General features: G+C 27.2%; 1 protein-coding gene across 1 annotated transcript; it reads left to right on the top strand.

Moving 5' to 3' along the window:
• The first annotated feature begins 2,605 nt into the window (after positions 1 to 2,605).
• On the top strand, positions 2,606 to 4,431 carry LOC105132228 (uncharacterized). The gene is made up of 2 exons (XM_011035588.1): positions 2,606 to 2,755; positions 2,933 to 4,431. The coding sequence occupies exons 1-2, from the start codon at positions 2,657 to 2,659 to the stop codon at positions 4,328 to 4,330; spliced, it is 1,497 nt and encodes a 498-aa protein (XP_011033890.1). The 5' UTR covers positions 2,606 to 2,656; the 3' UTR covers positions 4,331 to 4,431.
• The last annotated feature ends 12,097 nt before the right edge of the window (positions 4,432 to 16,528 follow it).

Genomic DNA, 16,528 nt, shown 5'->3' with positions numbered 1-16,528 from the left:
AAAGGTTGTATAAAAAGAATTCAGCACATGGCCAGAAGGAGCCACCATCTATGAACGCCAGATGCGCTTGAGTCTGCAAGCCCGTCACCCCACGCCTGACCTTTTCTTTTCATTTAATAAAGCAGATGAAGTATTATCTGCTATATTTAAAAACAAACAAAAAAATGTAGATTGATGCGTCATCTCCTAGTGAAAATTCCAGCTATGAAAGACCTTTGAAAAGTTCAGGTCCGAATGCTTGAATCCAAAAAATCTATTTTTTTTTTTTCATTCAAAAACATTTAAAAATCACCTCAAAACTTAAAAAACTAATTTTAAATCTTAAAATATTTTTTAATTGATAAAAAAATTAAAATTAAAACAAATTAAAAGACTTTTGAGCCCCAGCCTTTTATTTCTACAAGATAAAAGTTTAAAAAGCTACAATAACACTTATTGAAATATGTTGATATTTAAATTGGGTTTTTTTATTGTTGAAAGGTTCGTAGTTATAACTATTTTTTTATAATTTTTTATTTTTTCAAATGCAGAGACTTAAACATAAATTAAAATATAGTTTAGAATCTAAACATAAATATCTAAAATTAAAAGGATAAAAAATAAGTAAATAATGAAAATGTGGACAAAAGTGGAATTTTTAGCGTGAAATTAAGAAAAGTCTCAATATGTTTTTTTTATGTTTTAAGTTTGGTCTCTTTTTTTTCTTAATTGTGTTTCTATACTACAAATTTAAACTATATTCTATTAAACTGGCCTCCAATACATTTCTTAATTTTGATCAAATAACTTGAATTCTCAATAATATACAAACAGAAGAGAATATATCAACATATAAGATATAAGAAAAACACGTGTTAAGATAAAACTGGAAATAAGAAAGTTAAACTAACAAAACGTAGAAAAAATCACTGTTACTGTTGACAATAAATTGTAAGCGGGTGAATAATGCACGACGCCACTCCTTTTCCCGCGTATTTATGTTTTGTTGTCACATTAGATACTATCAATTCTTTAGAATCGGACAAAAAGAATATGCAGATGATTAACACGTACGAGAGTAAAGGATATCGATGTTTGTTATGAATTAAAACTTAAATAAAAAACATCATAATTATAAAGACTGATAAAAGTATTTAATTTTTATTCATTTAAGTTTTCACTTATTAAAAGATTATTAAAATCTTTTATATAAAAAAACTAAAATACTTTAATAATATTAAACAAGAGAGACAAACAAGAAAACCATTCCCTTCATATAGAAAAAAATAAAAACTAGAAAAAATAATAATACATAAAAAAATAAAGATAGAAAAATATCAAATTAATTAAAAAATTCATATTTGTTTGAAAAAACTTTTTCATCAATCTTTCAAGTCTAAGAAAACTTGGCCTTGAATTTATACTCCAGTAAAGAATCATTATTTATCATAAACATTTCTTTCATGTATACATATAATACAATCTATTATTGATCTTTAATATTTTTGTATGAATTATTTTATTATGTTTCTCTGACACAATATTTTTATATGAATTGTTTCATTATGAATTTTATTATTAGTATTTTTTGTAATAGTAATTAATATATATGAAAACAACATATTATTTCTTAAATGTTTATTTTACTCAATAAAATCTTTTTATCCTTTCATACATGAGCACGCATTATGTTTGACAACCTTTTAGATAAATAATTATCTAGTAACACATAATAATTAACCATATAAAATTATTAAGCTTCGATATATATTCTCTACAACCTCCAACCATTATGAATTGACAATATACAATAAAAATTATCATGAAACATTAAGCTTTTATATGAATTGATGTAAAAGTGAGCATACAGTAATAAGATTTGTTTCAAATCAAAACCTTCAAGAATAAAAAATATTATAGTTATAAAGAGACATTCAAAATTTTTTTTTTTTATTCAAGTCTTTATTTACCAAAAGACTATTACAATCATTTTATATATAAAAAAAAACTAAAAAACTTTAGTAGTATTGAATAATATGGAATATAAAAACTAGAAAACTCAAATTTAACTAGAAAAATTATTTCCTTAAAAAAATTAGAAAAATATAATAATACAAAATTAACTATAAAAAATATCTATTTTCCTAAAAAAACCTCATGCCAACTTTAATCAAATTCCAAGATACCGGAAATTTTTATTTTTTTTAACTTACCAATTGATCTAAAAGGATGATCTATCTTTAAAAATATTAATTAAACCGTACCAGAAACAAATTTACTCAATAATACGTCGCATTTAAAATAAAAAATCCAAATAATTGGATGTGCCGTGCAAGTTACTGCTTATGCTGTCTCATACTATTATACGTATCCTTGCCAGGAAAATCTAACCACAGCCATTTTTTCAGTATCGCAGAGCTTGGTAAAATACCAAGGCTTGATGTCTACCTGTGAGTCATCAATATGATTACAAGACGACAAAGACACAACCGAAGAAAAATGAGAAAAATACGAAAAGAGACCGAAACAGAGAATACTCGGCTGCATCAGTACCATATCCTAGAACTAATTAAAAAAAAAAAACCATCACATATATCCTCGTATATATTACTAGATGGTCAGATTTACATGGAGCTCTAAACTACGCCAAAAACGAGATAGATGATAACAAATAAACATGGCAATTTCATCTCCTCCTCCTCCCTCTAAATCTCCTTCCTCTCCTCCTCCACCACCAACAGTAGTGCTCCATCTTCAATCTCCTCACATCACTCCTGTAAGTCAACTTACAGCCACCATCTTTTTCCCCGAAAATAAATGGAGAATTCAAGAATTATCTACTTTAGTCAGACCACATGTTGAGCACTTGAAAATATGCGATAATTTCTTTCTTAATTACCAATTTTCTTAACTTCGTTGACGTTGTTTGTTTCTCTTCTAATTGGTGTGGCAGATTCAAGAGTGTGAAAGAGAAGAACAATATGATGAATTCAGTGAAGAGGGAAGCCAAACTACTACTAGCAAAGCAACACCAGCTAATTTTATAGACAAGAGAGCAACGCCAAAGCACCATCCAACACCTCTCCGTGAAAAAAATGGCAAGCCGGGCGCCAAGAAACGACATGGTGATAGCAATGATGGGTGTGGTGGTGGTGGTGGTGGTGGTGGTTCAATTTCTTGTAACAAATGCCGTCCACATGCAAGAGAGAAGATTTCGGTGGTTCCCTTGGACAATAATGGCTTAAACAAGCATTCATCTATTGCAAGTCCTAATGGGATTTTCAAGTCCATATTTTCTTCATTGACTAGAAAGAGTCCAAAATCCACTGGTGATGTGTCAATAGCAAGAGAAGAGCAATGGAAGATTGCAATAGCTGAGCTTTCTCACAAGTTGATTCACGCAACAAGAAAGAGAGATGAAGCACTTCTTGAAACTTCAAGGCTCAAGTACTCAATGGCCGAACTTGAAAAGAAGCTTAACAAGCTAGAAATTTATTGCCATAATTTGAAGTCTGGACTTGATGAATGCAGCAACAACAACCCCCTTTATCAGATTGGAAAAGGTTACAATATTCACCAATATCAACAAAATGGTCTTATGGGGGTTAGTGAAAAAGTGATAGAGCAATTTTTGGTTTCAGTATCAGAAGCTAGGTCCTCTGTTAGGCTATTAAGCAGGTCACTTACCATGCAACTAAGGCACATGGGAGTAAAAGTTTACGAGAGGATATCTGTGTTGCTGCAACCTTACGATATAAAGATCTCATTCTCCAAGAATCCGAAAGGTGTGCTCTTTTACCTCGAGGCCTTGTTGAACAAAACTTTCTTTGAAGATTTTGAATCTGTTGGGTTTCAAAAGACATCTGTGAATCAAATATTGAACCCAATTGATAGATGTGAAGCAAACTACGCGTCATTTAACGTGCTTAGAGATTTGACATGGGAGGAGGTATTGAATCAAGGGACAAGGCATTTCAGTGAAGAGTTTAGCAAGTTTTGTGATAGGAAAATGAGTGAGATTGTGGCTATGTTGGGGTGGAATAGAGCCTGGCCTGAGCCATTGTTGCAGGCATTCTTTGGTGCTTCTAAAAACATATGGTTGGTGCACCTTTTGGCCAATTCCTTGCACCCTGGCTTTCCAGTCTTCAGGGTGGATAAAGGGGTGAACTTCGACTCAATTTACATGGAGGATATGGATGGAGACAGGGCAAGGAAGTTGGTCCCAACCATGGTTCGGATCATGGTAGCACCTGGGTTCTATGTTTATGATAACGTTGTCAAATGCAAGGTCCTTTGCAGGTACTATAATCCTAGTGTTAATAATGATAAGGGTTTAACCCCTTCTCATTAGGGTTTGTTTGATCCAAATCTTGAATATTTTGATTAGTTTGTACTAATACTTTTGTTGTTAATTGCAATATGCCAATGTCAATATTTGATTTTTTTTTTTTACTTTAAAATAATTTTTTAAATATTTTTAAAACTAAAAAAACTCAGAATATTTTAAAAAATGCGGTTGTATTGAATGCAATACCAAACACCATGCTTCTCCTGTGACAAACTTTTAGATGTTTTACAGTATGATTATATCAAGTTTGATCCCGCCTGTGGAAGTCCATTCCTCCTTGCGGGCTCAGCCACCGCATAATTTTAAGGTCCGACTGAAATGTCTAATCCATGCCTCACAAGCTGTTGAGGAAGAGTTTAGAGTGGTGAAGCGTAGCGTTCCATCCATACTTTTTTTGTGGTTCTTTTGCGTTTTCTATTTATCTTTTGAGTGTTTTCAGGATAGATTTGGGTAAACTTCGGGTTTTGAAGCTAGGAAGTTTTCCATGTCACCCTCTCTGTGGTATCACAAAAATGGAATAGCCATAATGATTCTGGGCAGAAATCTTTGAAAGGTAATAATCTAACCTTTCAAAGAAACTTAAGGATGCATTTCTACACTCATGGCCATTGGTGATGACGTGTTGAGTCAATGCAGAGTCATTTTTTCCCGTGTCTGAGTTCTTGTTTCTAGCACAAAATTCCCTGGTTACAAGTAGTGCCACCAGCATGATTTTGGAACAACAATGGCGATGGCTTTTGTAACAGTTGTTCTTTGGTCCGCAAGGACTCTAGTGACTGAAAGATTTAGTCATTGCTTCAATGCATCTTACAGTTTCACGGGAAAGATGGCAAACTTTATTGGTGGCCATCAACAAATTCCATGTATTTTGAAAATCTCCAAATTAAGAGTTGAGTCTTGTCTTATAATAAGATGTGCGTTGGTGCAAAGTTGAAGTTGATTCGAATTTATAGATTTAAGTTTTGTTTGATACGATTTTTGTAAATTAATTTAATTTAATTTTTGATTTCTGACTCGTGAAGTAATACGTTTATTTGATTAGACTCAAGTTAAGAACTTATTATAAAATTATGTAAAAAAATCTTGATTTCATTGAAAATTAAAAATTTTAACCTTTTAAGTTGTGTATTTCAACATATACAGCGTCTGTTCTTCGAATAACATTGTTTCGAGTAATTTTTATTAAATATATTTTAATTTAAAATTATTTTATTTAAAAAAAAACTTTGATTTAAAGTTAAAAATCACTTTAAACTTTTAATTATAATTTCGATTTCAAGATAATCAATGAACCCGTGGGATGCTACAATATTCTTCTGAGAACCAGAGGATTGACCCAGCAGAAATGAGATTACGAAGACGTGAATATCAACCAGTTTCACATCCTGATACGAAAGATGGGTAGTTTTTCCAGAAAGAAGGGAAAATAAAAAACTTATATTCGATCATGCTTTTTATACCGAGAAATGAATATAATATTTTTTTTGTGTTAAAATTATGTTTTAAATTTAAAAAAAAATGAAATTTATTTTTTTGTATTTTAAATATTTTTTATGTATTATTATCAAAAAATAAATCTTAAAAAATAAAAAATATTTTAAAAATAATCACAAAAGCAAGAAACGCAGAGCAAATAGTGTGCAGAAAATATCTTGCAAGAGACACGGATCACTAGACCTGTCAACATTCTACAACAAGGGTGCGCGTGGCCCAGATGGCCCTATCCTGTATTTTATGTAACATGTTTTTGTAGAAATACATTTTAATTTTATACACACACACTATCATATTAAAATAAAATAAAAACATTTTAAAAAATTAATTTAATGTTTTTTAAATAAAAATATTTAAAAATCACTTTTAAAAAATTAACTTTAAAAACACACTAACTACAAGCTAGAGCAGCCCTATATGCAAATCCTTCAAATTTCTTCCACTCCATCAAAATAAAAATATTTAAAAATCACTTTTTCTTGAAAATGTTTCTTTTGAGAAAGGAGATTGTGCTAACGTTTTATTTTTAACATTATTTAATTTATTAAATTAAAAAAGAGTAAGAATTAATTTTTTTTGTTTTATATAATCAAATTTCAATTTTTTTCACTTTATGGATAACGGATTTCACAATAAGAATTTTATTTTTTTTATTTAATGGACATTCCATTGATAATTTAGTAGACTACAGCAAAGACATTAGTTTATTGAAAAAAATAGAGATATAAACATTGAAATGAAAAAATAAGAAGTAAAACCATAGCGTCGGATGAAGGCTAAAAGCTTGAATATAAAAATATAAGTTGTCATCGCCCCACTTCCTTCCCTCCAAAAAAAAATTCGTGAAACTCGGCCTCATGGTTATTCAAGGTTTTAGTTTCAAATTATAAAAATATGTATTTGTAATTGACCCAGTAAAATTTAAATGACCAACTCAAAACTTAAATGACCAGTTGTAATTATATTATACTTTACCTTTTTTTTAAGCCAACATTAACATATGCATTGTTTGAAACTTTTTTAACATGAAATGACTATATATAACTACAACTACATATATTTTGTTTTTAATTTTTTAATGTGAAATAATTATAAATAACATATATTAAGTTTTATATATTAGATAAATATACTAAACTTCACCTTTTTTTATAATTTACATTCACGTCAATTATTTTTTAATTTTTTAATATAAAATAATTATATCATATTGTATTTGATATTTTTTTGATAATTTATATCAACATCTTTTGTCTCAAAACTTTTCTATATAAGATGTTAAAATTTCAAATATAATTTTTTATTTATTTTTTTAAGTTGAGATGAATCATATTATTTTTTTAAGTTTACATGAATCGACCTACCTAGGTCAATATGTGTTGGTCAAGTCAATCTCCATGTTAAATTTAACAATTATAAAAAATTATAAATCAATCGAGGCATGGAGTATACAAATACACACCCACATATAATAGAGAGGAGTTTATTGAAGCTTGACCACACATGCTTGGGCATCAAATTCATCTTGATCAGATGATTTAACCGCCACCTACGTGGCCTCTAGCCAATGTCACAGTTTTTCACGTGTGTTTTAGAAGTGTTTATTTAAGTGCGTGGTAAATATTGTTTTTTTAAAGTACTTTTTACCTGAATATACATTAAAATAACAAATGCATGCGCGCGTCCTATTGAATTTGCAATGCCAAATATGAAATAAATTCTCGTTGTAGCCATCCACATGTCGCGCATGCGCACTCCTTATTGTCCTTGTTTTATTCTAATTTGGGCACTACGTATGGGATGCTCTTTTATTTTGTCATTTCTCTTTCAATTTAGGTTATTGGTGAAATTTTCCATGATTTTATGCGTGTTGATATATTTTTTTAATGGCTTTTCGCATATTTATTTTTCTTTTGCATGAATTGACGTGCTTGAAATTAAGTAATTGGAGTTTTATTTGACTCCATTTCAACTGATTTTAATTTCATGTAGTTGAATATAAGAAAACCTTATATTCTTAATATTTTTTTATGCATTAAAAAAGGATTGAAGTTTAATCAAGTTGATGTGTGTATGCATAAAACTTGATGAGAAAGGGTATGGGGTAGGCAGTATTTATATTGATATTGATATTTTATTTATTTTATGAATAACTAGGGAACGATGGTGATTGATAGAATCATCATAATAAGATATATTTTATATTTTCGTATAAAGAATCCTGGGAAGTCTTTCTGGTAAATGAATGAAGCCAACACTGACTATCAATTTTTTGTGTGCTTTAGATATAAAAACGAAGCAACAAAACAAATAAAAGATAAAAATAAATAAATAAATAAAAATAGCCAACTATCTTGGTTTCTAGGTGTCATGTTGATGTGTAATATCTTACATGTATATTACTTGCTTGTAATTTGGAATCTTATATGTCATTTCATATGTTGATAAATTTTCTAGAATTATATTATTGTTATTGTTATATTTTTATTTTTATTTTTATTTTTAACTCTGTTTTGGTTTTTATACTGTTATTAATTTTTTTATAATTTCTAGGATGAAAAATCAAAAATAATCCCCAAGTTATTTAAAAAAAAAATATTTGATGTGGTTGGTAAATACGAGTTTAAGTTTCATATGTTTGTTTTTTCAGATTTTATAAATTTTTAAAATTACATTTTATTTTTATGATTTGATAGCTGGATTTTGACCTAAAAATCTAAACCCATACTCATTTTATTTTCATGGGTATAGGTCATCAATTTTATAATAAGCTTCAAAACTTTTTTTTTTTCCAACTGGGTTTCAATTATCAAATGTCAATTTAGGTGAGAGACCAAGACTTTTTGAGTCTTCAGAACACCGAATTCATAACTAATTAAAATCATGATGAAAATCACATAATTTATAACTGATTAGAAAAGCTTGATAATTAATTCACATATCATGATAGAAAAGTTGACATTAACATGGACTTGCATAATAAATTCACTCGGGTTAGAAATAGATATTAACCTTGTCGAGTACACACTCGAGTAACCCCAATATTACTAGCCATATTAATAATTATTTTAATCAGAACTTTTTTGTTTTTTGTTTTCAACTTTATCTTTATATTTTTTTAAAAGAGAATTGTTAGATTATTTATTTTATTTCTAACACCAAATCCTTTGATTTAAACCTCGTTATACCAAATCTTCGACATTGTCTTGATTTCAAAAAAAATATTATAAAAAAATATTATTTTAATATATATTTAATTAAAAAATACCATAAACGACATTACTAAACACACTCCCACGTTACTCAATAATCGTGATTGTGACCATGACCTCTCATAATTGGTCATGATTACTGTTCTCCTTTCCTTTTATTTTACCGGTAGTTCTATGATATTGATTTAAAAAATTCGAGATTTATTTCAACAAGCTATAAATTTTTTAAATTAAAACAAATGAATTTTATATTTTTTTGATAAAAAAATTACTTAGCGATAAATTGTTAAGCTAGGCATCCAAAGTTTTCTGCAATTAATTTTTAACATTATAGCATTACCGAGCTATAACATATTTACATAACACATGAAAGTCGTATGTTAGCTACGTATTGATCTCGAATTTATTATTTCTGAACCATAGAAAAAACTTGCTTCACACGATGTTAATCATGTTTTCAAAGAGACTGTTTCAAAGGGAAATGATTTAGTAAGTAGGAGGCATCCTTAATTTAGCAAACTCGAATCTGGAATTAGTATGGATGCTTGAACCGTAACATTGTTTTTTATAAAGATGACAGTGGAGGTTGATTTAATCTGAAGATACTTACTCTGTCTCTGCTTCACCTCCATACTCGCCGGAGATAATGTCTAAACCTCCATCTCTGCCTCCATTCAAAGGTGGACGATTTTTATATATCTACTGGTTTTTTAATAGTTATTTTAGATGACCATTGAGTTTATATATGCATATCTCCTGTGAAATGCATATATATGTTTTAGTTAACACGGGATATTTTAATTCTCCTATACTACTGGTAATTAATTTTGCACAAATTTACAGTTTTCTGTCATGTTTGTTATGATCTTAGATATATTTGCATTTCACAGCATAAATTACAAAATCATAAGTATAAAATTTATGCGCGCGTGTATGAAACATGTGGTGATGAAAATAAAACTTCCCAAGCTAACTGGGCCTAGCCCAAATGGCTTTCACTAGTCCAAAAAAACTAGCATGTCTTGGTTTTAAAATTTTCAATAGTTTGGGCTTGAGCCATACGACCAATGGGAAATCCAACCATGACACACACCGCGGTGAAGGGTGATGAGTTCAAAGACAGTGAGGCGATGCACTCTCCTTGACCTGCTCACAGTCAGTGCAACATTTAGTTTCTCTATTAATGATAATATTGTTAGTTTAATAGAGTATATGATTAATTAGTTGATTATATGTGATATTATTATAAATGAATTTTTATTATTGATAAAATTTTAATTTATTTTTAATATTTATATAATATTATAATAATAAATCTAATATTTAATTTATCAATCTAGAATAAATATAAATTTCACGCAACAAAAATATTTTATAAAAAAATTATAAAATTGTTATAATTTAAATTTTTTATTACATCAAATCATTATTTCTAAAATATTTTTAATTGATGCTCTCTTAAATATTAGATATTTATCAGAGTTGGAGAAAATGATATATTTTATATTTTTTTCTTTATGAAATGTAGAAGTTGTTCTTTTAAGTCGCGGTATAGGAGATACTTGTAACTAATATGTCGGTATTTATCATAAGACATGTACATTATATTGACTCGTATGAAAATTTTATATGGAGAAATCATTCATGTTTATGGAAAGTTTTTCATGACGGCTGTGTAAATAATCCTAAGACTCGAGATCACTAAGATATCTTATATAAAGAATGCAATGCTCTGGCCTTATTATTGGTTATCTTAATCAAGGTAACGAAAAGGCAGATATTGGGCATTGCATGAATTATATGAAAATATCTGAGTGATCAAGAGAGAATTTATCACCTTGATAAATTATAAAAAATATTTCATTCATTCTCAAATAATATCAACAGAGAAATCTTTGTCGGAGATGGAATGGGATCTAAAAGGAGATTTCAAATCTTATTTAAATGATCGATAGCTATTATGTAAAGAATAAACATTATTTAACATAAAAGACATACTCAATGCTTTAACGTTAAATCAAAACATTACTGATGAAATTATATTAATTATATTGAGAAATTGACCACTAAAATATTAATTCAAATAATTAATGACTTTTTGACATTTAAAAATCATAACATGTTGTTAGACAATGCATTTGATCTTGAAATATAAATTAATCAATTGTTGAATTTATAATAAATTAAATTATTTAATTTATATTTATATTTATATTTATATTTAGGTTACCATACTAGAAATCAAATGGTCACTCGTATTAAAAACCACTAGTTAGAAATTAAATTATGATAATTTAATTAAGTATGACTTGTTTAAAATATATTTTAAAAATTAATTATTAGAATATACTAAATACTAAGATTATATTTTTAAACATAGAAAATCAATTAAGGACTTGATTAGGTTAATTTATAAAATTATTTTGAATTGATACATGGATACCATTCGTGAAATAAATTAATATTTTATCAATTTATAAAGTTTTCATGATTTTCTATAAATAGTAAGATATGCCTTCTATTTTATAGTGGTTGTCTGCTGGATAAAAAAACTATGTAAGTTAAAAGTTAGCATTCCAGGCATAACAATCGCTTTATCCTAAATAGGAATTTAAGAGATTTCTCATTTGTACTTCGTATGAATTATTGTTGAAGGCTGGACAATTGGGTGGTTTAAGATTTATGGACCCAACCTCAAATAATTATTCAGAGCCAAACAATATTAGATATTTAGATAATAAGTCCCTCAACAACTCTAAATCTATTTAACTAGATTCTTGAGACTCTTGAATAAATTTATTTTATTGTTTTCGTTGCATGTATGACAATAAGAAACCCAATAAATATCCACCCCACATGTCATCTCAAAGAAAACCTACCAAACCACTAGTAACTAAACAAGGAACATCAACCATTGATAAACATCAACCTCCTAAACCATTAATAACTGAATAAGGAACCGCAACCAATTATAAATACCAACCTCTCTACCGATAGTACAATGACCAATAACTTATTTTTTTTATTCATTGCAATACACTTGTAAGTGTTCTCCATTGTTACATAACTCTTCGTGAGGTAAGCTAACGAGACCAGGTTTTATAGATATCTCAAATCATCGAGCAAGTCTTATGAGATGGATACAATAAAAATAACGCTATATAAAACAATATAACAAAACACACGAAGCCGCTTTTTATGCTCTTGCTTTGCTAACCCTACACATATTTTTCTAATGCTCTACTTACTATTTTCTTGCTCGATATACTCTTATTAATTTTCATTACACCAGAGGGTTTTTAATTACGACAAGAGATTTATTTTGCTGGGAAGTGTTTTCACTTCATTAATTCACTGGAAGAGTGATCAAGTTTACTCATTTTACTAGTTCAAGATCATAACTGTGTAGAGCCTAATCTAATTTTTAAATTTCCATGACTTCATCACCTAGATGATGAAGGATATACAAACTGGATATTGTATATAGCTTTCCCTTTGCACATGTTCCTAGCACCTGTCTCACTTTTACCTCTCTGTGTAAATTTTTTCCTTCATACATACCTTTATTGATGAGTTACATATAAACTATCATTGGATGGATCTTCATTACCATATCTAGTTGGCTATTAGTCTCATGTTCAATTCTCAAATTACCTTTTTAATGATCCATAAATTTTCACAGATATTTTTTCATAGATGTGATGTTAATCAAGCAATATAGTGTTGTCTCAATGGGCACTTCCATTGCTATTTCGTGGATATTTTGAATTATCTATATTTTTTGTGGTTTTTTTTTTATTATTCAGTAACAAGATTAGATGCGAGAGTTTGAAAGAGATGGATTTACCTTTCTAATATTGATGGCTAAATTTATGTTTGGTGATAGCTTTTGTTATCACAATCTTTTAAAAACAAGTTCTTTTAAAAAAAACATTTTTAGTTATGGTTTTAAAAAAGTATTTAGTTAAATTAGTTATTATAATTTTTTGTATATAAAATATATAAAATAAATAAAAAGCAAATCTTTTTAAATAAAAAACATGTTACTTTAGCTTTTACAAAACTAATTTTAAAATATAATTACAAGCAATGTCCAATGCAAATAACACGCTAACAAAACAAATATTTTCTACGTGGCTAGACAAAAAGAAAAGGCTACCATAAAACCAAATAATTTCTTTAATATTTTTTATATTTAGCTATTCTTTTTTTTTAAATAATATTTTATGTTATGGTAGTTTTTATTTTTTGCTAAACCACCAAGAAAAAAATTGTTTGGTTAATTAAAAAATTATTATTATTTTTTTATATTAGATCTTTCGTGTAATTTCAATCCTTAATTTTATAGTTAGAACCCTTTTTAAAAAAATTACAATCATAATAATTATCGTATTAGCAGAGGAGGCATCGTTGAAAAGAATTGTTGGCCCATGCTTTTCTAAATTTTTGTTTTTTCTTAAAAAACTTTAAATCAATATTTTTTATTGCTTTAATGTACTGATATTAATAATATAAAAATTATATAAAAAAATTATTTTAAAATAAAATTATTTAGAAAAATAATATTTATTATATTTTCAAATATGCTCTTGACAAAAACAAAAATCACGATATAAACTAGTGAGCTTATCTAGAAACCAAGCAAAATATGAATGCATTGCCACATTATCCTCCTAAAACCAGATTAATTTGAACGAGAAGGATATATTAAATTGTAATATATTTTTTTGAGATGTCATAAAACTACCGTTATCACTAAAAAGTCTGAGCATGTTGCAAAAACTCTATTTTTTATCTAGAATGTTTTTAAAATTAAGGGAGTGATTTTAAGAATATCAAGATATTTTAGATATAAAAATATTTTTTTATAATATGTATATATATATGAACATAAAACAGTTTTTCAAAAATTATTAAATTCTTGGATGATTCGTATAATTTTATAATATCTCAATGGATTTTTCTCGTAATTTATCCAAAAAGATATATTCTCAAATTTTGCTAAATGCCCTGAACTTACGGCCAATTTATTGAATATGAAAAATGGCAAGTGGTTATACTTTGCCGCAATCCACCGCCAGCACATGTACCTTCCAGGCCCACGTGTTCTTTTTTGGTTCCGTTAAGCGAAATAGTTATATTACTGGATTGGAAAAAAAAATTATTTAAAGGGAAAAAAAAATACCGAAATAGTTGAGAAGGAAGCTTCCTATGCTCCCTCAAGATCACAAGGATGGAACTTTCTTGGATTTTTATTCCATGTAAATTAGTTAAATACTAACAACGAAGTATTCCCAAACAAGGAACTCCCACCTTCCATTGATGTAGATAAACACTATGATTAATGAATGAAGAACTGGACGCCAGATGTCAGCTTATACTAAGATGGAAACTTGTACAATGATCATTGCTTTCGTTTTTAAATTAATGTCAACAAAAATAATTTTTTATATACAACGTTAGTAAAAATTTAAGGATTGTTTCGTACCATTTTCATTTTTTATTTTTTGTTGGCTTTTTAAAATTTAAAATTTTATTTTATAATTCAAATCTTTGTTTTTGAAAAAATATATATTTAAGCCTTTTTTTAGAAGATAATTTCTTAAAAATAATTTTTCAAAATTTTCTATATTTATTTGTTATTAAAAAAATTGATCAACAAAAAATAATTTTTAGTTAAAAAAATTTAAATTAATTTTTAGAAAAGTGTTTTTTTATTTAAGAGGGAAAATATTTTTCAGAAATTGTAGAAAATTTAGAAATGTCATATTGTTTGCTGATTATATTAAATTTGGTCCTCAAATTTTTGATTGCTATATATTATTTTTTTTATTTTTTTTAATTTCATCTCTTAGAATTTAATTTTGATTTTTATTATTTTTTAATTGAAATTTTTTTATCTATCATATTTAGTCCTTGTTCTTTTAATTGTTATTTATTTTATTTAAAATAATTTATGAAATTGATTTTTTTTTTTAATTTCATCATATTTCAACTTTTTTTTATCTATTATATTTTATTTTTATTATTTTAATTGTTATTTGTTTCATTTGAAATAATTTATGAAATTAGATTTTTTTCAATTGTATTCTTATTCAACTTTTTAATTTGTGAGATTTGTTCCTCGTTATTTTAATAAACTTGAAAAAAAATATTTGCAATATATTTTGTAGCTAATTTTTCATAATATAGTCAAACACTAAAAAATATTTTCTAACTTATTTTTCATAGTACTATCAAATATCAAAAAATAATTCACTTTTCAATATTTAATTTTAAAAAAAAACTAATTTTCAAAAGAAAATTACTTTACTGTAAACAAACAGGATCCTAGTCCAGATTACATATTTAATTTACTTAAATTGATAACTATTGAAAAGAAAGTTAACATGCAAGAAAAACACTATATGAAAAATGCTATACGTACGAGAGCACATGCATGCACGTGGGCACTCCTATTTATCATTGATTGTGAGAGGAAATGACAAATTTTGCCCTGTAAAAACTCTTAATAAGTTGTATTTTTAGGGGTAAATTGGTCTTTTCATATGTCATTTTTAATTGTTAAAGGATGTCGTGGCCTTTTTATTATTTTTTTGCATGGTGAAATGATGTTGTTACCTCTAGATAAAATAATCATTTAATCATGGTTTGGGCTTTCCTTTTTTAACATTTCATATTTTATTTTTTTCTACAGTATAATTACTATATTATCTCTTGATTCAAATTTTCAAACATTTGACTTGAGGGCTAAGTCATAATTTTACAATGATTTTTTTAGTAATGATATTTGGGTCAATATAACATAGTATTTTTGAAGAAAAACAAGTTGGTGATGTATGTATTGCAAGTATCAATCATTTTTCCATTTTCAAACAACACATATAAATAACTCTAGTAATAAAGAATGTGATTTCATCGAGCCTTTTGATTCATTTCAGCCTCTTTTATTTTTTCCAGCACAACATGTGTAGTTATTGGATTTTTGTTGTGTCATTGACATCCTCTTATTTTTTATTTCCTCCTATATATTTATGCTTGCTTTTCATATTTTTATATCATCTCTTTAAGTTATTTTTTTTATATTGTCCTTTATTTTTTTTTATTTGATTAATTTGTCATGTTTTTTTTGGTTTACAAATGCATTCTCCTTAAATTTTTTATTATCAATTGGATTTTGTTATTATTTTCTTGATATTTATATTTAAATTCATTTTGATTTTTTTTAATTTCACCCTTTATTTTTTTATTCCATATTTGATGCACTTTTTTTTGTGTGTTTTTTCTGCTTTGGTTATTTTTTCAAGTTGAGAATTTTTTTGTCAATTTCATCATCTGACATTAAATTAGTTGACAATTAAAATTTTTAATTTCATGGGTTGTAAATTAAAATTCTTAACTGGACCTAGATTTTTAATTTCATGAGTTGTAAATTAAAAATATCAACCTAGGCTTAAAAGATTTACTCATATCAATTAATATAGGTTGAAACAGT

The sequence above is a fragment of the Populus euphratica genome, unplaced genomic scaffold (assembly GCF_000495115.2).
Source record: "Populus euphratica unplaced genomic scaffold, PopEup_1.0 scaffold39.1, whole genome shotgun sequence".
NCBI lineage: Eukaryota > Viridiplantae > Streptophyta > Magnoliopsida > Malpighiales > Salicaceae > Populus > Populus euphratica.
This window is presented reverse-complemented; position numbering and strand designations above follow the sequence as displayed.